We start from the raw sequence: 25,268 nt of genomic DNA on the forward strand, positions 1-25,268 counted from the left end.
TCTCCTGAACCGCACCAGGCCACATGCCCTCAACATGGGGAGGATGTCCCCATGTTGATGAGGACAAGGGTCTCATCCCCACAACCCTTGCCCGGTGGTTGTGGGGGTATGCGGGCGGGAGGCTTATCAGAATCTGGAAGACCCCTTTAACAAAGGGGACCCCCAGATCCTGACCCCCCCCTGTGTGAAATGGTAATGGGGTACACTGTGCCAGGTAAACGTGCTCGGATAACGGGTCTGGTTATGGATATTTCGGGGGAACCGCACGTCATTTTTGTTTTAAATTGATGGCGGGGTTCCCCTTAATATCCATACCAGACCTAAAGGGTCTGGTTATTGAATTTGCGGGGACCTCCGTGCATTTTTTTTTCTAAAAGTCCGTGTCCCATTGACTACAATGGGGTTCGGAGTTCGGGTTCGGGTTCCCAAACCCGAACTTTTTTTTTAAGTTCGGGTTCGGACCCGAACCCGAACATCCAGGTGTCCGCTCAACTCTAGTTGTCACAACTGATATTCTATTGTAAATGTTATGGAATGTTTCTATTTTTGTAATAAAAACCTTTTAATTATAATATTGACTGTTTATCAGTTGCTCATATGATGCCATTATAGTCCACCACAAGCCTCCCTTTTCTCTACAATAATTTAATGGGACGAAGGCATCACTTTAAAATATTGATAAACCTCAGCACTTTACTATATTTCTCAAAGTCTTGTATTTTTTGCTACCATGCTGAATAAATGTTGACATACTGTATGTTTATATATGGCTTACTGAAGTTCTTTTTTATGCTGTTCTAAATAAATGATAGGCCCTCTTTAACAAACTGTAACACTTGCATGATGAAAGTCTCTCCATGGGAGGCTGATTAGGACAGAGCAGGTAATATATGTATGGCTTTGTGTACATACCAGACGTCGGAGAGCCACTTTTTCACTAGAATTTGAACTGTCACCCCAGCACATCATGTAACCCTTATTGTAGGAACATTTCATGAGCTCAATAGAACATATCTCTTCGTGAAATCTAATATGTAGGAACAAACTAACCTCAACACAAACAGCCCACATCGACTCACAAGCTAAGTCACAGCTAAATCCAAACACTGCATATTTGACATAGTTTCGTTGTAAGGTAAAATCACCCTTCTTAGAAGCTCAGTAGAATCTCTACAATACACAATTAGTGGAACAATGGGAAGCCTGCACTGTCTACCTGTAGTTAGTTCACTTAATGAGGCTGTATCATTATTATGGCAAGTACAATTACTCATGGCTATTGAAGACTACAACTTTCCCTAGCTGTAAGTCACTGCAGATAACACAGTCTTCAACAATGCAGGGTGACTAGTTCTTGTTAGCTCGTCAAGGAAAATATTGTCCCTGGGATTAAATGTTCTTGAAATGTTTCAGCTGCAAACAGTCAATTTACTTCCGTATTCTGACTCTCTTACAAACGATAAGGGGAAAGTAACTATGTATCTCATTGTAAAAAAAAAATCATACAGCGTAACCTTCCACGTGCTAATGTGGTTACAAAAGGAACACTGAAGAAAAAATCTTTCTTCAGATGAGTGCTAAAAGTCCAGAGATCCAATTTTTCTACTGTTTAGGTGCCGCTTGAATTAAAGTATATGCCCCTCCAGAACAGTTTTTCTTTGTTTTGGTAGAGTTGGGAAGAATTAGAACCCCTGATCGGTTTTGTCAGAACATGGCTAAGCAGTCACTGTCTGGCATTTTTGTGATGATCCTGCCACCTCCTGTATGTTTTTTTGTTACTTTTCTGAACGGCAGTTTATAACAGGCATAATGCATCGCAACCAAAAACCAAATGTTTGACTTTCAATTGTGCATGGCTGCATTGACTTTAATGGGCGAGACAGGCGGTGCTGCCTCTTAACCTGGCATGTCACAATAAATTTACCACAGCTGCAACATGAAGCATCACAGCCACGGCATGTTAACAGCCTATTTCGGCTGTTGTATAGGCGGAAGGTGGGGGGCTGGGGTTGGTAAAGCTGTATTTCAGTTGCCTTTTTTTTCCCCACACCCATTCTCCCCATTCACAGATTGCATTTCAGGCAGTGTAATCCATGAAATAACTTTTCTCAGTGGAGGAGAGGGCAGGAGGGGATGGTTCCCCGTTGGATCATTTTTAGTGCAGCTGAGCCTGGAGACCTTAAACATTTTCCATGATGCTCAACTACACTGCAGAAGGCATGAGCATCATGGGAAATGTAGTTCCAAAACATCTGGGGTGCCAAGATTCACCATCACAGCCCTAAACTGTCAATACCCACAGCACCAGAGGTTCAGAAGCAAGAATAAAGACAGGCATCCCTACAGTGAAGTTTTCTACAGTCCAGCAGCATGCACATTGTGGGACATACTTTATTACAGGTAAATAATGTAGCTAAAGCTATATTAGGAAAAAAACTAAGCTAAACTTCAGCTTTATGTTAGGCCAGTACTGAATTGCTAATCTGTGAACATATTACTTTGCTCAATTCATTTTTGCATTTAGCCAAATTTTGTAATCTAGTACACACAGTATATTACTATATAGGTTACCTTTTCTACCAGAACATACAATTAAATATTGCTTTAAAGGACACACAGTTGAATAATGATAAAAAGGTCATATAAAAAATAACATGTAAATTGTAAAATATAAGCAACATATACCGTAACAAGTTTTCACAGGGCCAATGGCTATAAAATAACCAAGCCACCTGCAGAGATGTACTAATATGTGTATATGCCCTCTGTAAAGTTTACAGCACCAGTTTATTTGTCTAGGCATTACAGAGTATGAACACAAAAAAATCCATTTTACACTGACCTGGCATCATTAATGGTGAGCTCCCTAGGTTCAAGCTAATATACAAAAATAGGGCTTGTACGAAAAAGTTTACAAAAATTTGGCAGCCGTGGCTGGATGTCACTAATTCATTTTGGGGTGCTGTCCTGTCGTCACAGATGGCGTAGCCTGGATTGATTTGTAATACATGATACCCTTACAGGTTTGGAGGGGGTCGACACTATTATTTATGGAAAGGGCCTTTTACGATAATAAACTGTTGTTTCAGATTGAACTAAGGTGCAAGGTGAGCTGGGACCTACTTAAGCTTATGGTGCATATGGATGTATTATTGAATGAGTGTATGAGTGGTGTTAATTGGTTTTGGTTTCTTTCTACTTTATCCTAACCCTTATCCCCCCCTCCCCTGTTGGGAGGTGAAATGGGGAGATGCCTTTCTCAGGGTTCTGGGCTGGCATGTTTGCCTATTAGGTCATACAAATTTATTTTATTGGGTCTCCCAGGCCCTCGTGCATATATATGTCTACCTAGGCATTGTTTTGTTTAATCCCCTATTACCCCCCCCCCCTTTTTTTTCTCTGTCTGTTATTTTGCATTGTATTGTGAATTCTATGTTTAATTGCAAAATCTATAAACACCTCTTAAAAAAAAAAATTTTTTACACTGACCTGATAACACCTTTCTGTGCATATCGTAAACTACTTGAACATGTTCTCCAAGTGGCCAAAAATGTTTCCCAAGACCGCACACACATATAGCGAATCACAAAACAAATGATCACAAAATGGCTTCAGCTGGCTTTCCACCCATCCGAAAAGCCCCTCTAACATGTTTCACCCTTGTAGGGCCTACTCAGGAGAGTTATGAGTTTCTGGTGATGTCATTTCCAGATTGGGCTCCCCAGCTGTTGATGGTATTTCCATGGCAGAGGTGGGGGAAGTTATAAAAGCAAACAGACCGGGTTGGTTCCGATCATACTGTGGAAGCCTGTCAAATAGGCATAATGCATATAGTCAGTGCAACCACACCATTGACATCACATTGCGGCCATCTTAGTGTCAGAAGAGTCTATGTGGTGAGATGGTGCCATAACTTGTTTCTATGTGATTGCTATAGCACTTAGTGTGCCTTTTACATGTGAGTGTATTTTATCCTTGAGCCTAATTACATTTTATATACAGAGTGTACTATTAGTTCCAATAATTTTTTAACATGTTATATAACTGTTTAAGTAGTAGAAGAGGTGGAAGTAAGCAGTGGGTCCAAGAGCCAACTCTTGCTACAGCCCAGAAGGGGGCAAAAAAGCATATTTTGACATTAAATATACTACTGAGGTCAAATGTTGGAGATGAGCATCCTTTGCCTGCGTGAAGTGGAAGCATGCATAACACAGGTATCATATTATATAAGATAATTGAGCATGTTACACACGTTGGTGGTTGGAAGCACAATATTATATGCAATTACATTTATTTCGGACTTTTGGGAATAATTTCTCTTGTTATTTCTCTTTGTTATTGTCTATTGGGATAGATTGCTTTAAATTGCTTTAATTAAAAAAGGGGTGTAACGAAGGTTCTTCCTGTATTTACCTATATGGTGATAACCATTGGAACTGTGTATTTTAATTAAATGCTTCATTTTTTTGATAAATATGTACAATTGTGAATAAAACCCTTTTTTTACTCTCAATATCCTGTATATTTTGGAATACTATTAGTGCCTTAAAAGTCCACCCAGGGGAACCCCCCTTTTCTTTTCTAATTAAAGAAGGCCTGGATATTTTCTTAAATGTACATAACATAACTGGATATAAACATTTATAGGCAAAGTTGATCCAGTGAATATCCTATTGCCTCTTCGGGGATCAGGAAGGAATTTTTACCCTGTAGGAGTAATTTGGATCATGCTTTGCTGTTTTTTTTTTTTTTGCCTTCCCCTTGATAAACTGTGGGTATGGAATTGTGTATATAGGATTGTAAAAACATTATTTATTTATTTTTTGTTTTGTGTTCCCCTTTTTGTTGGTTAAACTAGATGGACTTTGTGTCTTTTTTCAACCAGACGACTAACTATGTAACTAGTTGTTTTGCGATTCACTATATTGGTGCGCAGTCCTGAGAAACATTAGTGGCTATATGGATGGACTGGACATGCTCTTATTAGTGACCCAGCACCCAGCCGGTATATCTCACAGGAGCATGTGAGCGGTGCTGCTTTTTATTCGGTTCATGTTCTCCAAGTGACTACTTTAGTTTAGTGTGCTATTTTATGAAAACACAGTCTACAGAACTGAAGAATTTGCAGTGCTTGGCAGAAGTATTCACACCATTTGACTTTTCCACATTTTGTAGTGTTAAAGTGTGCGAATAAAATGGATTTCAATTGACTTAATTAAGAAAAGCAGCCTGCATAAAAAAACTCCTAATACATACCTCTCTGGTGTGTGGCTAGCCGTTGTATCTCTTTCGTCTGCAGCCTCCTGCAGAATCTTTATATCAGACAAATGTCGGAGTCTAGGCCAATCCTACATCACTACAGGACACAGAAGCGATGTAAGGGTTGGAAGATGGCTCACAGTGTGCAGTGGGGGACACATGAGTACCAGAAATGTTAAACAGCAAAGATTCCTATGAAGGCTGTAGCACTGGAACAAATAGAAGGTAAGAAACATAGGCTATTCGAGAGGTAAGTATACCACTTCAGGGGAGGGTCATTTGTATTTGTTTAGGAACCTGACAGAGTCTAATGCCGCGTACACACGATTGGAAATTCTGACAAGAAAAGTCCGATGTGAGCTTTTGGTTGGAAATTCCGACCGTGTGTAGGCTCCATCTGAATTTTGCTGTCGGAATTTCCGTCAACAAAAGACTGAGAGCAGGTTCTCTATTTTTTCAACGGAAAAAGTACCTATCGGAAAATCCGCTTGTCTGTATGCAATTACGACGGGCAAAAAAACACACATGCTCACAATCAAGCAGAAGAGCCTATTGAACTTCATTGATCTTGGCTCGTCGTACGTCTTGTACATCACGTACTTGACGGTCAGAATTTCCGACAAGATTTGTGTGACCGTGTGTGTGTGTGACCGATTTTGCATACACAAGTTTGAGCCAACATTCCGTCATGAAAAAATCCACGTTTTTCTTGTCGGAATTTTCGATCGTGTGTACACGGCATAACTTCTTTGAAGTATATGTAAGCCAATTATTAAAATCTCATTAACGCTTTAATAAGGTTAATGTATTTTCAATAGCAATTTTATGCATTTTTAAATCTGCAGTTTTCATTAAAATTCAAATACCTTATATTACAGGGTAACAATGTCCAATTCATGTCTCCCAATTGTGCTCCTGCAATGATACCCTATCACACTGGCTTCCAATGGAGACATTAAGTCACCTGCTCTGAGAAATGCCATGCAGCCATTGCTTCAGTGCATATATGCAGACAGAAGTTAGCTGCAGGAGATCAGCAGAAATAAGGTACAAAGGATTAAAAAAAAGGCGAAAACAACTATTTTAATTAAAATATTTTTTTTTTTACAATAAACGACACTTTAGCAAAAACAATATCATCCCATTTGGATTAATGTCTGCTTTGAAAAAGACACAGCAAAAACATGTTTGCAACAATATTAAGGGCTCTTTCACACAGGGCAGACCATTTTCGGGCTCTGCTTTGCTCAGCAAAGATCGCTTCGTCGATCTCCGCTGAGCCCGCAGATGACAGGTTTGTCTCTGCACACTGTGCAGGGACCGACCTGTCAGAGCGCCGCTCTCCCCTATGGGGGATCGGATGACGACAGGCCGTAGAGTCCGTTGTCACCCGATCCGCCAGACAGATGGAAAATACAGTAAAGGAGAGGAAAGAGTAGGAGCAGGTGAGATTACACTTTTATTAGCCGTATCTTACAGTATGTGACATCCATGAGTTTGTAATATTCTGTCAATAAGTAGTATGGATCTACAACATCTAATCCTCCCTCTTTTTTGACTTGCTTATATTAAAATTTGCTACCCAAGCACTTTAAAAAAATCCTGTGTAAGTTAAATTAGCCGGCATGTTGTAAAACCACTCCAATAGAATTACATCATTATGATAAATTGGTACCATTGCGGTAGTAAGCCATGACCCTTGAAGCATGAGATGACAACGACTCTGATAATGTGATGCAACTCCTATAAAATAGTGACTAGACTGAAAAGTAAAGTCATGACATAACACCAATCTAGAACTATGGAATATTGCAGATACAGTTTATTAAAAATCAGCATGGCCTGCTAAAATGCTCAACTACAGCTCTGAGAACACACCAACAAGTTTGCTGTTGCTGATGCAGAATTCCACAACTGATTTATTGTATGCTGCAATACATGCAAGAGACAAACGAAATGCATAGCTACTGTAAAAGGTGCAGGAACACAAGAGTGCCATTACAATTTAATCTGAGTGTCTAGAAAAGAAAGGTTTATATTTAATCATTACTTTTACTTATTTAGAAAATAATATAATCACATGAACATGTAACCTGGATTAAGAAAATAAATACTTACAACAATAGAACATTTATAACATTTTAAACAAATGAAAATCAGTAGTAATCACTGCGGCAACTAATGTGTATAAGAGTTAAACATGGTACCTTGTTAACAGGAAAAGCGTTCTTGACGTTGAAATAGAAACCAAAATAAATCATATTGAAGACACCATGACGTCCCAGAGTGGCAGTAAGGCCTTTGTTTAGTCCCTTCAGACCCAAGCCTTCTTTTTGGATGATACGCTGTGCCTGAGCAAAGGTAGATGGTTGCTAGAAGAAAATATAACTGTTATATTCACATGGTCTCTAATGTAGAACAAAATAGAAAAGTTACATTGCTAACTGGTTTTGTTGTCATCGGTGAAGGTTCATCCGCGTCTTTATGAACCTTGGGCCAGATTCTCAAAGGACTTACGAGAGCGTATCTCTACGTACTCCGTCGTAAGTCCGAATCTGTGCCATCGTATCTGTGCGCCTGATTCATAGAATCAGATACGCCTCTCTGTTGCCAAGATACGAGCGGCATAAGTCTCCGTCGCCGTCGTATCTTGGGGTGCATATTTACGCTGGCTGCTAGGGGCGCTTCCATAGATTTATGCGTCGAATATGTAAATTAGCTAGATACGCCGATTCACTAACGTACTTGCGCCCGCTACGCCGTTTACGTTAGGCTTACGTCCGACGTAAAGTTACCCCTGCTATATGAGGCGCAGCCAATGCAAAGTATGGACGTCGGCAAACGTATCTTTTTACGTTGTTTACGTTAGTCGTATGTGAATGGGGCTGTGCGTAGGTTACGTTCACGTCACAGGCATTGGGCCTGGCGTATCTTAGAGCGTAAATTTGACGTGATACTGAGCATGCGCGCACATGCGCCGTTCGTTAGGCGTGTCATTTACGTGGGGTCACGATTGATTTACATACAACACGCCCACCTCTTCCACATTTGAATTACGCGGGCTTACGCCGGGCCATTTACGCTACACCGCTGCAACTTATGGAGCAAGTGCTTTGTAAATACTGCACTTGCTCGTCTAAGTTGCGGAGGCGTAGCGTAAATAGTATACGCTACGCCCGCACAAAGTTACGCCCTCCTACTTGACTCTGGCCCCTTGTTTGTGCACTGGTGCGCAGTAATGTTGGAACAGGTAGGTGCCATCCCCAAAGTTAGGAGCATTAAATTGTCCAAAGTGTCTTGGTATGCTGACATCTAAAGAGTTCCCCCCACTGGAACTAAGGGGCCAAGCCCAACCCCTGAAAAACAACCCCACACCATTCCCATCATGCCTAGTCATGTCTGTGAATGTCAGAGTTTTACAATGCCTCGTGGGATGTGTAGTACCCCAACAGCTGGAGGGCCATAGTTTGAGGATCCCTGCTATAGACACCTAAACTTTGTGGACAGCCTGCCTAGAAGAGTTTAAGCTGTTATAGCTGCAAAAGGGTAGGCCAACTCAATATTGAAGATGTGAAATACATACTGTGACAGGAAGTCAGGTAAATCTGGGGGTGTTGTCACAGACGGGAGATACATTTCTGCCTTGTTTAGAAAATTCACCAATTACTATCAGGGTTCGGCTGCAGAGGTAGCCAGAAAGGTTTAAGGACGGTGGATAGCTTCAGCTGTTCAGAATGGAAATTAAGGCCTCTATAAGTTGTCCAGAGGATTACTACTGAATGCTGCATCCTGAGGCTTGTTGAGTTAAGGAGAGCAGTGAGCTGAGGAAGACTTCTGAAGGTGAAGTGGTTGTTGATATTTTTGCTGTGTGATAAGAAAATCAAAAAGACTATTGTTTTCTGCTGGAAGACCAGCAGTGTCTGCCCAGCAGTAGGCTGTGCCAGACTCCATAGGTAGGTTCCTGTGTTGTGAAGGTAGACGGCCCAAGTGGCCAGGGTTTATTTTATGTTTTATTTTTTTTTATGCTGTTTTGATGCTTGCATTTGTTTCCAGCAATATGGAAGAATAAACCATAACCCTTGTTTTTCAACCACCCACGGCTGCCTCTCTGTATAATTCAGTGTGTAGTGAACCCACTCAGGAGGTCACACACCCCGCTACCGAGCTAACCCCTTACAATACATATGAACAATTTATCCACCATAGGATTTGCAATTCTGTTCAGTCTTTGAATTCAGGTCCCCCATGGCAACACAGCCAGATTCTGGGCCTGCAGGCTACATTTAAAGTGTTACTGAACCCAGTACCCTGTATTCACTATATGTGGTCTCCCACACTGCATAGAACATAGAAATGCAATTATTTTAGTAAACGTAACCTGCTAAATATCTTTTCTCTTCAGCAGCACACAGACGTCTTATGACTTCTATAAGTATCTGGTTAAAGCTTGTAGGAGGAATTTTTATTCTGCTCTGACTGTCCTATGAGGCTGCATGACCCCTGACCCTCTGTCTGGACAGTGCTGAATGGCCTTGTCCTGATCACATGCACCCTCAACAAAAAAACTCTCTAGCAATACACACCAAACTAAGCATGTGCAGAGTGCCTCCAAGGCTCTGTACTACTAGCAGATAGATTGAGGACAGTAAAAGAAGGGTAGGATCAGAGAAGACAGGATCAAGCATTCTTTATACACAATGCAGAGTATTAACCCCTTAGGTTCCACAGTGAGTATGCTTTACTGCATATAGAGAATAATTTTACTGTTGTGTGGGTTTAGTAACACTTTAAAGTTAGGCAATACAGCCTGGTCCAGGACCAGCCCCAGCTTATGGCTGGATAACAAAGAAAGAAACGCTGACTAATGAGGCCCTCTCTCTGCTCTCCTCTCCTATAAGCATTTTTTTTACAGAAGGTACTGTGCAATTTAGTAAAGCTTCACTTTTACTGTGTGTTAACTAGTGATAAGCTAAACATACCAGGGTCCGTTTTTTTTATTTTTGGCAGGGATTTTAATAAGGTTTAATGCCAGGGGAGTTCAAACATTTGACCTTCCTGGGCCACATTTGAAGAAGAGTAATTGTCCTGAGCCCCACGTAAAATACACTAACAAAAGAGATAACTTAAAACGGGAAAAAAGTCATGCAGATCACTAATATAGATAATGGGGCAGATCCACAGAGCGAGTACGCCGGCGTATCTACTGATACTCCGGCGTACTTTCAAATTACCCACGTCGTATCTTTAGTTTGAATCCTCAAACCAAGACACGACGGCATCTGGGTTAGATCCGACAGGCGTACGGCTTCGTACACCTTCGGATCGTAGATGCAATACTTCGGCGTCCGCTGGGTGGAGTTTGCGTCGTTTTCCGCGTCGGGTATGCAAATTAGCTATTTCCGACGATCCACGAACGTACGCGCGGCCTTCGCATTCTTTTACGTCGTCGGCTTTTTCCGGCGTATAGTTAAAGCTGGTGTTTTGCGGCGTATAGTTAGATTTGCCATGTTAAGTATGGCCGTCGTTCCCGCGTTTAATTGGATTTTTTTTTTTTGCGTAAGTCGTCCGTGAATCGGGATGGACGTAATTCACGTCTATGTTAAAAAAAAATTACGTCCTAGCGACGTCATTTAGCGCAATGCACGGCGGGAAATTTCGGGACGGCGCATGCGCAGTTCATTCGGCGCGGGGACGCGCTTCATTTAAATGAAACACGCCCCCTAATCACCGATTTGAATTCCGCCGCCAGAGATAGACTGCGCCGCCATAACTTACGGCGCGAAATCTTTAAGTATTCGATTTAAAGCCAGGTAAGGTACGGTGGCGTAGCGTATCTCTGATACGCTGTGCTGGTGCAGATCTCTGTGGATCTGCCCCATTGTTCCTGTCTGAGTAATAAAACTTCATGTTTTTGTATTTTTTTACCATAAAACTGGAGCACAATTTGACACTGTTTTTGATAAACGAATGCACCAATATCTGGTTCAAGGGATGTAGTAGCAATTCTCAATGAGCCACACCTTCTGACATGTTTCGTCCCACACACCGGGGCTTAGTCATAGACCTGTCCATCTGCTGATACACTTTGCGCTATTGTTTTGTTTTCTAATACTGTATACATTCCTTTTTGAGGAAGCAATCGAAGAGGAAATTACACATACAAGACTTTTATGCTGGTTTGCCAAGTTCCCCATTATTATTGTGAGGTGTTTGAATTTCTATTGTTGCTTTTTTGGATTTGGGAAAGGTAAAGTAAGAATGGTTAGCAAATACCATTGTTGTTGGTTTTTTATAAAGACTAAGGTGCTACCAAGATCAATATTGTGAAGTTTGTGGTTGTAGCATAGAAAGTATGGAAAGTACAGTGTATATGTCACAGATCCAGGTAGTTTGCCAGGCATTTTTATTTTCGATGAGGTGGGAGAGCTGTGGTGGTTTTGACTGGTGTAGAAGACAGAGGGCCCAGCTAAAGTTATGTAGCCTTCTCTGGAGTTTTTCTCCAACCTGGAACCAGTTTCTGTGCCGGGCAGACTGAGAAGTTTTGGAACACCTGTGTGGTAAAATACAGTCCATGTTCGGTGGGATGCAGCCTGTGTGGCAATGACTTTATGTTGCAGAGAGTTAGGCACCTGGGCAGCAGTAGGTTGTTCTAGGTATGTTAGGTGGCAATGTTTTGTTTTCTTTTTGTTTTTCTGTTTTTGCTCCTGTACATAATGTATGCAGTCCATATAAATAAATTGCAGATTCACTGAGAACTGTTGTTAGCTATGCATGTTAAAAATGTCATGAACCCATTCAAGGAGTCGCACCCACCCCGTTACTAAGCTAATTTGGTGGCGACCATAATACAAATACTGTGGGATTCGACCGTTTCTCGAATATACGTCAGCAGAATGGCTCGTGTGGGCAAAGCAACGTACCTGTACCTTGCTTTGAAAATCCTGCCATGCAGGCGCGTGTGCGCCTGCTGCAAGCTCTGTGACCGTGCCCGTGGGACCCGCGGACTCGATGTCCGCCGGTGTCCCGCGATCATGTCACAGAGCTGCAGAACAGAGGGATGCCTGTGTAAACAAGGCATTTCCCTGTTCTGTCTTGTTACAGGACACCGATCTACTGCTCCCTGTCATTGGGAGCAGTGATCAGAGTCGTGTCACTCATAGACCACCCCCCCTCCACAGTTAGAATCACTCCTTAGGACACACTTCACCCCTTCATTTGCCCCCTAGTGGTTAACCCCTTCCCTACCAGTGTAATTTACACAGTAATCAGTGAATTTTTATAGCACTGATCGCTGTATAAATGACAATGGTCCCAAAATAGCGTCAAAAGTGTCTAATGTGTCTGCCATAATGCCGCAGTCACGATAAAAATCGCAGATCGCCGCCATTACTAGTAAAAAAATATTAATAAAAATGTCATAAAACTATCCCCTATTTTGTAGATGCTATAACTTTTGCGCATCAATATACGCTTATTGCCAAAAATATATTGAAGAATACGCATCGGCCTAAACTGAGAAAGAAATTTGTTTTTTTATATTTTTTGGGGGATATTTATTATAGCAAAAAGTAAAAAATATATATATATTTTTTTTAAATTTCGCTCTTTTTTTGTTTATAGCGCAAACAAATAAAAACTTCAGAGGTGATCAAATATCACCATAAGAAAGCTCTATTTGTGGGAAAAAAAAGGATGTCAATTTTGTTTGGGTACCACGTCACACGACCGCGCAATTGTCAGTTAAAGGGATGCAGTGCCGAATCGCAAAAAGTGCTCTGGTAAGGAAGGGGGTAAATTCTTCCAGGGCTGGAGTGGTTAACAAGGCAGAACATGTAATGTACGGTTTGGACAATTTGCCATCAAATAAACACATTGGACAATGCCAGCACGTGAAAGTCACATCTAGCACACCCTCAAACGCTTGCTTCTAAAATTTTACAAAATATAAGAACTGAGGGAAAAAGATTCTGATCACAGTCTTCTTTTAAAGTTTCCTAAATGGCAAGTGCCAATATATCCATTAAAACCTAAAGAATGACAGCTTCATTACCAGCCATTCTATCTTTTCCTGTCTGTCAACTGGCAAGATGAGATCAAACCAGAACTTCTAAGTAACAAAATAAACAAAGCTAGTGCCACTCAGTCTTCTTCTATTGTAAAGTCACAATTCTAACAGACAAATGGAATAATGTCAGTGAACCAGTGTAAGCTCCATGCTAAAACAAGAAGCCCAAGAACAGTATTGCTGCTTATTTTTAGATAATGGGCTGTCAAAAGACATGGAACGATGTGTGCCTATATATCACTTCATTCTTTCCAGGTGTGTACTGTCAGCTCCTCATCTACAAGGCATGGTGCTTTTGTGGCTCTGGTGCTATGATTGGCCAGAGCCGCGATGACATCACTCACGTGCGTGCGCGCAGGAGCCGCCAGTAAACGGTACACAGACTGAAACATTGTGCCATTGCCATTGCTTCAGTTTGCCCCAGTGTGCATGTGCCGATGACATCGGCACATGCAGGGGACAGGGGATATCTCCTAAACCGTGCAGGTTTAGGGGATATCCTGGGTAGCTACAGGTAAGCCTTAATATAGGCTTACCTGTAGCATAAAGTGGTTGTAAAGGGTTTACAACCACTTAAAAGGATGGCTTTACTTTTGTCAAAACAAAGCAAATAAAAAATATGCATATACAATTGCTATACTAATCATCCTGTAATTTAATGTTATTTAAAATTAACCTTTGCAGTCTGCAGTCCTGTAATTTTCTGTAAAATTCAAATGCAAGCTGGTTATAATGAACCAGTCACTCCCACTCAGAATGAGTATGTGATCTCTCTGGTTAAATATACAGCTACTTCTTCACAACAACAAAAGGTAGAAATCTGCTGCAATGTTTGTTAAAATCCCTGCAATGTACATTAATCACCCAGAGGGGATTGTTTTTTCCTCAACAAAAGTGAAATTACTCTTTAAAAATACATTTGTATCGTAATTAACCACTTCAATACCCGTGTATATTCATATGACATCCACAAGGTGGTTCTGCCATCCTGGGTGGATGTCATATGACGTCCTCGGGCCTCCGATGCCGATGCACGTGCCTAATGGCCGCGATGTCCGCCAGGTGCCCACGATCGGCAGTTACAGAGCCAGGGATGTGGATCTCTGTGTGTAAATACAGAGATCCACGTCCTGTCAGGGAGAAGAGGCTGATGGTGTGTCCCTTGTACATAGGGTAGTAGTAGTAAAGATATTTGCCAGCACACCATGGAACGACGAAAATAGCGTCCAAACGAATGACTTATTGCATGATCACAACACAAAGAGAGTGCAACGTTTCGGAGCCACGCAGGGCCCCTTCGTCAGGGATTGTACATAGGGACACCGATCAGTCACCTCCCCCAGTCAGTCCCCTCCCCCCACAGTAAGAATCACTCCCTAGAGAACACTTTTAACCCCTTGATCGCCCCCTAGTGTTAACCCCTTCCCTGCCAGTCAAATTTATACAGTAATCAGTGCATATTTATAGCACTGTTCGCTGTATAAATGTGAATGGTCCTAAAATGGTGTCAAAAGTGTCTGAAACTGTCCACCGCAATATCGCAGTCCTGACAAAAATTGCAGATCGCCGCCATTACTAGTAAAAAAAAAAATTTCATAAATCTAACCCCTATTTTGTAGGTGCTATAACTTTTGCGCAAACCAATCAATATACACTTATTGCGATTTTTTTTACAAAAAATATGCAGAAGAATACGTATCAGCCTAAATTGAGGAAAACATTTTTTTTTGTCAGTCTTTTTTTGTTTATAGTGCACAAAATAAAAACCGCAGAGATGATCAAATACCACCAAAAAAAGCTCTATTTGTGGGAAAAAAGGACATCAATTTTGTTTAGGAGCCACGTCGCACGACTGCGCAATTATCATTCAAAGCGTGACAGTGCTGAAAGCTGAAAATTGGCCTGGGCAGGAAGGGGTTGAAAATGCCCGGTATTGAAGTGGTCAAAGACAATGCTGTGAAGAGTAGGACAGAATGGGTAAGAGTTATGCCGTGTACACACGATCATTTTTCGGCATGAAAAAAAACGAAGTTTTTCGGCATGTAGAAAAAACAATGTTTTTCCAACTTCATCATTAAAACAACGTTGCCCACACACCATCGTTTCTTAAAAGTGCTCTAGCAAAGCATGGTGACGTACAACGCGTACAACGACACTATAAAGGGGAAGTTCCATGCGGATGATGCCACCCTTGGGCTGCTTTAGCTGATTCCGTGTTAGTAAAAGACGATTCACGCTTTTCTGTCTTTTACAGGGTGATGAATGTGCTTACTCCATTATGAACGGTAGTTTAACCAGAACGAGCGCTCCCGTCTCATAACTTTTGGTTGTTGGTCTTTTTTTGTTTATAGCGCCTAAAATAAAAACCGCTGGGGTGAGCAAATACCACCAAAAGAAAGCTCTATTTGTAGGAAAAAAGGACATGTATTTTATTTGCAATTTTCAAAGTAACACAGTGCTGTATTGCAAAAAATAGCCAGGTCATGAAGGGGTAAATCTTCCAGTGGTCAAGTGGTTAATATAAAGCCTGAAGATGTTATTAGCTCTACAATGGGTGGATGGTACTGACAGCTAATGTCCTGAGATCATGTAACCGGCAGAGAAGACACACGTGGCACAAAACCCATGCATTTTATTATGCACGTGCTACACCAAAAGGCAAGATTTAATTGTCTTGTTGGCTTCTAGTTGTTCTTTTCCAAAATCTGACACTCCATTCTACCAAGGGTATACGTCTGTTACATTCTGGTCAAGTCCAAGGTATTTGCTCAATCGGCTGGTTGAACAAGTGGTGTTTAAGAAAAAGCAAATATAGCTAAGTCAACAAAGCAGCTGGAAAGGCACAATACATGTACAACTTCCTAGCCAAATCTTTATTTTACGGGACATTAATCAAATTTTATTAACACAATGGTGAGATTATAGCAAACAGTTCATGCAAATGTCATGTACAACCGTTACATCACATTAATTAATTTAACTGCCAATATGTCATGTCATTTTACTTTTTGGGTATGCTACGTATGTCCAATATTCAGTTACAATAAGTAAGAACTGCCCACAATATTTTCTGTGTACCTTTCCAATACAAGGGCTAAAAACATATGCAACTTTTTCTCTGTCCCAACCACTCCAGACTGCGATGTCCTTACAATAATAGCTTCTTACAACATCACTACTGACAGACCATGCATGCCACCACCATTGTGCACAAAGGCATTGTTTTATTTTTACTTTCTCATAAGAGAAATCTTTAATGAATCAGGCTTGTAAAAATGACAGTTGAAAACCGATAGGCTGAAATGCTTTGCAAGTAGGTGGTATGATGAAGACTAGTGACCAACTGCCAGCAATTTTATTATTTTCTCCCACAAAAATATATAGTTTTTTTATGGTAACCTAAGCAAATATAAAATGTATTCTATTCAAAAATGTATAGTTTACCTATTATAACTTATTTTGTATTATTGTTACCATGACCTGCAAAGAACTTTGATGCGACACATTTTTAGCTGCTTGCTGTGCCGTATTATGATGATTACATTTTATCTATAGCTTCTAAATGGTCCTTCAAGATGTCATTTGTATATCAGGAAAGGCAATAAACTTCATACAATGTCGTACCTGATCGATATACTTGTAGTGAGATAGAAGAGCACTGCAGCATTACTAATAAGCTATTACATCCAAAAGGAAGTTTTAAAGGACAAATATTAAATTCTAGCGGGGCTGAGTTTGATGTCAGCTCTGTTCAGTGCAAACAAACTTCTGACAGTGCTAATGATCACTGTCAGTAGCATTGATCAGCTGACCCAGCTGTATTTAGTTAAGACACTGAGGGGTTTAGTTATTAAAGGCAAATCCACTTTACACTACAAGCACACTTGGAAGCCTGACCCCCAGCCCGGGCCCAATGAATAAATACGTAACCCATGGTGGAAACAAAGACAAACAGGTGGCGGAAAAACAGCAAGGAGCTAAAAGTAACCAGATAGATAATAAGGAGAAGAAGAAGGAAAAGAAAAAAGCCCAAAGTAAAACTCCTGTAGAGACTGATACACTATCAGAGTCCAGAATAGAACAAGAGGCCGAAAACAGAGCTCGAGCAGAGTAAAAAGGAGGAACAACAAAACAAGGCGCTACTACCAACAAAAATAGAAGGCATGTTTGCGGCCTTGGAAAAGTCGCTAAAATTACAAATGGAGATAATACAGGAGAAAATGGGGTACATGCGTGAAAGAGTGGAGGAAGTGGAAAAAAAAATAGATTGTAATCAAATTACAATAAAAAAACTAGAGGGAGAAATAAAATCAATAAAAAGAGAACAACAGGAACAAGCATACAAACTGGAAGATCAAAAAAACAGAGATAGAAGGAAGACTATAAGAATCCGAGGGGTGCCCGAGTCATCCCAGCTAGAAAATTTATCAGAAATAACAATGAAAATCTGTAACCCACTATTGGATAGAGAAATAACATCCCCAATTAGAATCGAAAGAGCGCACAGAATAAGAAGACCAAAGGAAATACCACAAGAGAACCCAAGAGACATTATTGTGCGATTTGAGAGTTGGGAGGAAAAAAATCAACTATGGAGAAACCTGAGGGGGAAGTCGCCAATAAAACTGGAAGAAAATAACATTCAAATATTTCAGGACCTGTCACAAGTAACGTTGAAAAGAAGAAGAAATCTAAAACCTTAATTGAAGGTCCTGCAGGAACACGAGATAAAGTATAATTGGGGCTTCCCAGCATGTTTGATAGGGAGAAAAAACAGTGAGATTTATGGATGAGATACCGGAATTTTGTAAAAAACTGAGGATCCCAATACCAAACGCACAGGGGAATTGACGGGTTGGGGGGGGGGGTTCCATCTCCCCCTTTTTTTTCTCCTCCTCTCTCACCCTCTCTCCACCTTTGCTAGTACTTTTGGAGGGAGTGGTTGGAGGGGGTGGGTTGAGACGGATATAGTAAAAGAAGGTAAAACGTTAAGAAGAGGGAAATGGAGACCGGGGCTCAATCACTACTCTGGCATCATTCTCTTGGTAGAAAGGGAGAAGAGATATAACTCAACCTCAGGTATAGGAGTGCAGGGAACCAAAGAAAGAAGGTCCTGCACTAAGACCATGAGGTCAAATTACCAACAAGGGGAGGGCAGGACGGGGGGAGGGGGGAGGGTGGGGGGAGAGGGGGGAGGAGTAGGATCTGCATATCCCAGAATAAAAAAAAACATCTGTTAGAGTAAGAAAGGGTAAGAAAAGGAAAAAGAAAGACGCATGACTGATGTAAATTTTATTACATACAATATAAGAGGTCTTAACTCTCCAGAAAAGAGACACATGGTATTAAGGGAGATTGAAAGGTATTTTTTGCAGAAATATACTTCTTACAGGAGGCTCATATAGCATTAGTTTCAAATACAAAATTATATTCACGGGCGATTCCAACCTGGTACTATGGGAATTCCCCAAATAAAAGAGCAAAGGGAGTAGCCATAGGAGTAGGAAAGAACATTAACTTAATTGTTGAAGAAAGGAGAGTAGACCCAGAAGGTCGTTACCTGTTATTGAAAGGGATACTACAAGGGAATAAAAATACGCTAGCAAATGTGTACTGTCCCAAAAGACAGCCCAAAAAATATTTGAAGGGGATTTTGAACGCCCTAATGGACTTCAAACAAGGCTATATAATTCTAGCGGGAGATTTTAACTTCTCAATGGAACACGAACTTGATAATACGTCTGGTGCACCGATGCGAGAAAGTAAACAACTAAAATTGGTTAAGAAAAAAATACATAATCAGCAATTGATCGACCCATGAAGAATATCACACCCAAATAAGGACTACTCATACCATTCATTGTGCACGACACATATTCAAGACTTGAATACATTCTGGTGGACCATGGGGTGTTGGAATACGTAGTCGAAACTGCAATTAGTATAATATCAAACTCTTACCATGCCCCGGTAATAGTAAGAATTAGGTTTAAGGGAACAGACCAAAGAAAAGGGACATGGAGTCTTAATGAAGACCTTATAGATGACATAGGAGTAGGTAAAACAATAGCGAGGGAAATTGAACAATACTTCATGATAAATAATACAACAGAAGTTAGTTCAGCAATAATACGGGAAGCCCATAAGGCGGTTATCAGGGGCAAATTGATTTCCATTGGGGCGGGAAAAAAGAAAGAAAGAGAACTAGCTATGAAAAATATAATAAACAAATTATATCACCTTGAACAAAAACATAAAACACATCAAGAAAGGGAAACACTCCAAAAAATAGTAATCAAGAGGGGGCAACTCAGATACCTGATGGAACAGAAAACTAGAAAAGTATTCAACAATGTTGCAAAAGAAAGTTACAAATGGAGAAATAAACCTGGAAAATATTTGGCAAGATTATCATAGGAAAAAAAACGTAACTATATAGAAAAGATAAAGAACCAGACAGGAGAGATGAAATATAAAACATCGGAAATTGCAAAAGGTCTTTAAAACATACTATAGCACATTATATTCCATCAGAATGAATGAAACACAACAGGAAGGGGAGGGTAGAACAATTAAAATACAGGAATACTTAGGCCGCGTACACACGACCGGTTCATCTGATAAGAATGGTCCGACGGACCGTTTTCATCGGTCCACCGCTGAAGTGGCCTGAATGGTCTGATGTGTGTACACACCATCAGTTCAAAATCCGATTGGGTCAGAACGCGGTGACGTAAAACACAACGATGTGCTGAAAAAAACGAAGTTCAATGCTTCCAAGCATGTGTCGACTTGATTCTGAGCATGCGTGGGTTTTGAACCGATGCTTTTGTGTACTAACCATCGGTTTGGACCGATCGGTCAGCGGTCCATCGGTTCGATTTTAAAGCAAGTTTTAAAATTTTGGTCCAAAGGACAAAAGACCGATGGGCCGTACACACGGTCGGTTTGGACCGATGAAACTGAACTTCGGTCCATTCTCATCGGTTTTGACCGATCGTGTGTATGCGGCCTTAGAGGAAGCTAATCTTCCAAAGATAGCCCCAGAAAGAGCCGAGTCCTTAGAAGACCTAATTACACAAGAGGAAATAAATGAAGCTCTCTGAGAAACACCAGGGGGGAAAAGCCCAGGTCCAGATGGATTCCCGATTAAATACTATAAAAGATTTAGAGAATTATTAGTACCGGAATTATGTAATTACTTTAACAAATTAGGAGAAGAGGAAGAAATAAGAAAAGAATCACTCCTTGCCAATATTTCAATCATGCCAAAAGTAGGAAAGGACAGAACTATCTGTTCCAACTACCAGCCTATAGCGTTGTTAAACGCAGACATAAAAATATATGCAAAAATATTGGCAACAAGAATAAAAACTCAAATGGCAGAACTATTAAACGAGGACCAGGCGGCTTTGTAACAGGTAGGGAAGGAAGAGATAATATCATAAAAAACATATTACTAATGCGCAAGGAAAAGGAGAAGAAACCCCCAGTCGTACTCATGTCAATTAATGCTGAAAAGGCATTTGACAAGTCGACCGGGGGTTTATGATGGATACACTCCGGAACATAGGACTGGGAACTAGATTTATGAGATGGGTAAAAAATGTATATAATCACCCAACGGCCAGGGTTAAGGTCAATGGGAGTGTGTCGTCTGTGTTTGAGATGTTCAATGGAACAAGACAGGGATGCCCACTCTCACCGCTCCTGTATGTAATAGCACTAGAACCATTACTAGCACAAATACTGAAAAATCCAGACATAGGAGGAGTGAGAGTGGGAGAGGAGGAGTATAAGGTGGCTGCATATGCAGACGACATACTCCTATACCTAACTAAACCAAAGATATCATTGCCTAATATGTAATAAAAGAAATAAAAAAAATATGGGGAACTCTCGAACTTTAAAATTAACCCCACAAAATCTGTCATCTTACATTTAGGAATAGATAGAAATGAAGAAAAAGCAGGAATTCCCATTTACTTGGGAGACAACAACATTAACATACCTAGGAATTAAAATAACACCTACATTAGGAAAACTCTATATGGCCAACTATATCCCCTTGATTAATGAAATTAAATTAGAAATGAAAATTCTGGCATATGCAGATCCTACTCCTCCCCCCTCTCCCCATCCTGCCCCCCCCCCCTTGTTGGTAATTTGACCTTATGGTCTTAGTGCAGGACCTTCTTTCTTTGGTTCCCTGCACTCCTATACCTGAGGTTGAGTTCTGTTTGGCACAGTCTATCTCTTCTCCCTTTCTACCAAGAAAGTGATGCCAGAGTAGTGAATGAGCCCCGGTCTCCATTTCCCTCTTTTTAACGGTTTACCTTCTTTTACTATATCCGTCTCAACCTGCCCCACCTGCCCCCCCAACCACTCCCTCCAAGAGTACTAGCAAAGGTGGAGAGAGGGGGGTGGAGAGAGGGTGAGAGAGGAGGAGAAAAAAAAGGGGGGGGAGATTGAAAATGTCTCTACTGCTCACTCTTATAATGCTCAAATAGGCTATGTACCTTTGAACTTTGTATTCATTACCTAAATAATGTTTAACACAATCTATAAAAAATAGAGAAGATTATCTATCATTGGTTGATAATAGGCAAAGGTCCAAAGGTTCCCTTGGCATGACAGGATACAATATATTTTTTCAGTAGTAATCTTTCTATCAAAAAAGTTACTACATTTTTACGATCTACTGGACACCATGCATGACATGGTGTGGCAAATTATCATACCTGTATGCTATTATAAATTTACCTGGGCATATGCATCATTATTATTATTATGCATCATTATTATTTTACATGATTTATATAGCGCCAACAGTTTACACAGTGCTTTACAACTTGAGGGTAGACATTACAAATGCAATACACTTTAATACAGTAGCAATCAGAGGGCCCTGCTTGTTAGAGCTTACAATTTATAAGGGAGGGTCAAGAGATACAAGCGGTAATAACTGCGGGGGATGTGCTGATGGAGAAAAATAAATGTACAGTTGTTATGTGGGGGCCAGATAGGCTTCTAGGAAGAGATGAGTTTTCACGGATCGTCTAAAAGTTGACAAAGTATGAGAAAGCCGGACAGAGCATTCCAGATAATGGGAGAGGCTCAGGAGAAGTACTGAAGGTGAGCATGGGATGAGGTGACAAGGGAGCTAGAGAGCAGGAGGTCTTAGAAGGAGTCAAGAAAACTATTTGGTTGGTATTTTGAGACCAAGTTAATGATGTAGCTGGGGGCCAGGTTGTGGATGGCTTTGAAATTTATTGTTAGTATCTTGAATTGAATTTGTTGGTTGAGTGGCAGCCAATGGAGGGATTGGCAGAAGAGTGTAGCAGATGCTGAGCGGTTTGTAAAATAGATGAGCCTGGCAGCAGCGTTCATGATGGACTGAAGGGGGGGGATAGCACATTTAGAGGTAAGCCAGTGAGGAGGAAGTTGTAGTAGTTGAGGTGAGAGATGACCAGGGAGTGAATTAGAAGTTTTGTAGTGACATTAGTCAGGAAGGGACTTATCTTGGAGATGATGCAGAAAGCTTTGGATAGTGGGGACGAAAGGATAGTGCAGAGTCCAGGATTACACATAGGACGTTGGCTTGGGGGGACAGGTTGATAGTTGAGCCGTTGATTTTGACAGACAAATCAGGGGAAATGGTATGTGGGGGAGGAAATATCATGAGCTTGGTTTTGTATAGGTTGAGTTTGAGGAAGTGATGTGACATCCAGGCGTATATACAGTAGCTGTTAGTAAGTTGGTAATGCGTAAGGAGACAGATGGAGAGAGCTGGGGGTGGAGAGATAGATGTGGGTGTCATCAGTGTAGAGATTATATTGAAAGCCATGGGGGGCAATCAACTGGCCCAGGCAGGAGGTATAGATTGAGGTGGTGGTATTGATACAATATAATTATTTTTGTAGTCGTCATCTTTCTATCAAAAAAGTTACAATTTTTTTGATCTGCTGAACACCATGCATGACATGGTATGGCAAAATATTACACCTCTATGATATTATATATTTACCTGGGCATATGCATCACGGTTAGCTTGAAGGCTGACCTTTACAACCTCAAAAGGGTTCACAACTATGGCTTCAGTTAATCCCGATCCAAGGCCAGCTATAGCAAACACCTACAGTGTATGAAAAGAGAAATACATTGGATATAAACACAATTAAAATAATTCATGTTTTCAACATGGCCACCTAAATGTATAAAACAATGCACCATCAGACTTGTATTTGATAGAACAAATGAGTCAGCAAAGGTTACAGTAGGCTTATTAAAGAACATCGCATAAGGGACCAATAGAGGCTGCCACTAGACCCCTTATTTAAAATTCTCACTGCCTATCTGTCATGCTGACTCTCTTGCTTCGGTGAACCAGCACAAGTCTGCAAATAAAAATCTTTGACTTTTACACTTTAGTGGTCTGCACACTTGTTCCAGGACAGTGGTATAGAAAAAAATGAAGCTATTGAGTCACAATAACAGTCAGGCAACCATTTGCATAAAGTAGTAAATAATCAAAGCTCCCAGACTTTTTTTTTTTTAAAACAGAGTTTTCTTTATAGGGTCTGTTGACCTTTAGTTTTAGGTGGGGCTTGGTGGTTGAGTCATCCCTGGCATCTCATGAGAGACAGATATAAATAGAGAAAGCCTTTAAACTGAAGCTTTAATTGATCTAGAACATGAAGCTAGCTGGTTCGTGATACAAAAAAAAAAAACAGTTTACACATTGTAGCCTGACTGGTTTCAAAGGATTTGGTCACACATATTTCAATTCAGACCGTCCACAATCCTTCAGGTCCAAATATGACTGAGGGATAGCACCGGCGACCTGATGTAATGTTGAAGAACAGGAAAGAAGAAATGTATTGTTCTAATAATAAAGTTATGTATTGCTGAACATTAGGGGGTATTTTATGAGAGTAGACCATTCATCAAAACACATGCATGTTTTACCATTTTAATTCTGCATAGTTCTTTTATTCGTTATGTACTATAAGAAACATTAATGTAAAAAGGATAATCTGTTATTGCACCACAGTGAGGGTAATATAGCACAAACATAGCACAAGTCTGACTTACCCAGGCAGGAGACAGGGAGAGTGGCAATAGCAGCTTTTTGTATTGCTCAAAGGTAAAAAACTGAAACAGAACAAAACAGTGATCAAAACATCTGGAAGAAATTTCATCAGACACTGATACATTGCCGTATAGCTACTTATGGCCAACATGGAGGGAGTTAAGCCCCGTACACACGATCGGACCTTTGTCAGGCCAAAATCACATCGGAATTCAGACTGAATTCCATCGGAGTAAAATAGAACATGTTCTCTATCTAAACTTCGATGGAATTCATCGGAATTTCCGATGGAATTACTCCAATGGGGCATACACACGGTCGGAATTTCCGATGGAAAAAGTCTGTCTGACTTTTTCCATAGGAAATTCCGATCGTATGTACGGGGCTTAAGAGGAAAGTAAAAACTCAAAACCGCTCAAATGCCTGTAGGAACAGCTTCTTTGAGCTGCAGTGATTACAAGGCCTTAAAGTGAGCCTGTTCTAAATTGTGCACTCTAAAGTATATACATATTCTGAACTAGCAGTAAAAATTACCTTAAAATAAGCCATCATTCACCTCTGTATGTATAAGCATTGTGAATAAATACATTTTCAAACTTCACAACAGACATGGAAATTTGATCTCTGCACTGAAACCTTAGCAGGTTACCAACCCTCTAATATATACAACCAGCAAAGTGGGCTTCATGCACACAAATGGTTTGGCCAGCCAGTGTCAAAAAAAGCACAGGTGCAGGGGCCAGCAGCCTGTTAAGATCTGACAGGCTAAATTACAAGGTAGCTGGATGCGCCTGTACGATGTAACAAGTGGTACTCACAGATAAGACTGTATGCATTCAGAGACATATGCCC

The 25,268-nt window shown here is 40.7% G+C and overlaps 1 protein-coding gene across 1 annotated transcript in view; it reads right to left on the bottom strand.

Moving 5' to 3' along the window:
* The window catches only part of SLC25A21 (solute carrier family 25 member 21), a 397,660-nt gene that overhangs the window by 52,622 nt on the left and 319,770 nt on the right, over positions 1-25,268 (bottom strand). Inside the window, exons 6-8 of the mRNA XM_040333092.1 lie at positions 24,419-24,478; positions 23,352-23,459; positions 7,467-7,631 (exon numbers count right to left, since the gene is read on the bottom strand). Of these exons, the coding sequence (XP_040189026.1) occupies positions 7,467-7,631; positions 23,352-23,459; positions 24,419-24,478 (333 nt within the window). The remainder of the gene's footprint in view (positions 1-7,466; positions 7,632-23,351; positions 23,460-24,418; positions 24,479-25,268) is intronic.

The sequence above is a fragment of the Rana temporaria genome, chromosome 13 (genome assembly GCF_905171775.1).
Source record: "Rana temporaria chromosome 13, aRanTem1.1, whole genome shotgun sequence".
Taxonomy (NCBI): Eukaryota; Metazoa; Chordata; class Amphibia; order Anura; family Ranidae; genus Rana; species Rana temporaria.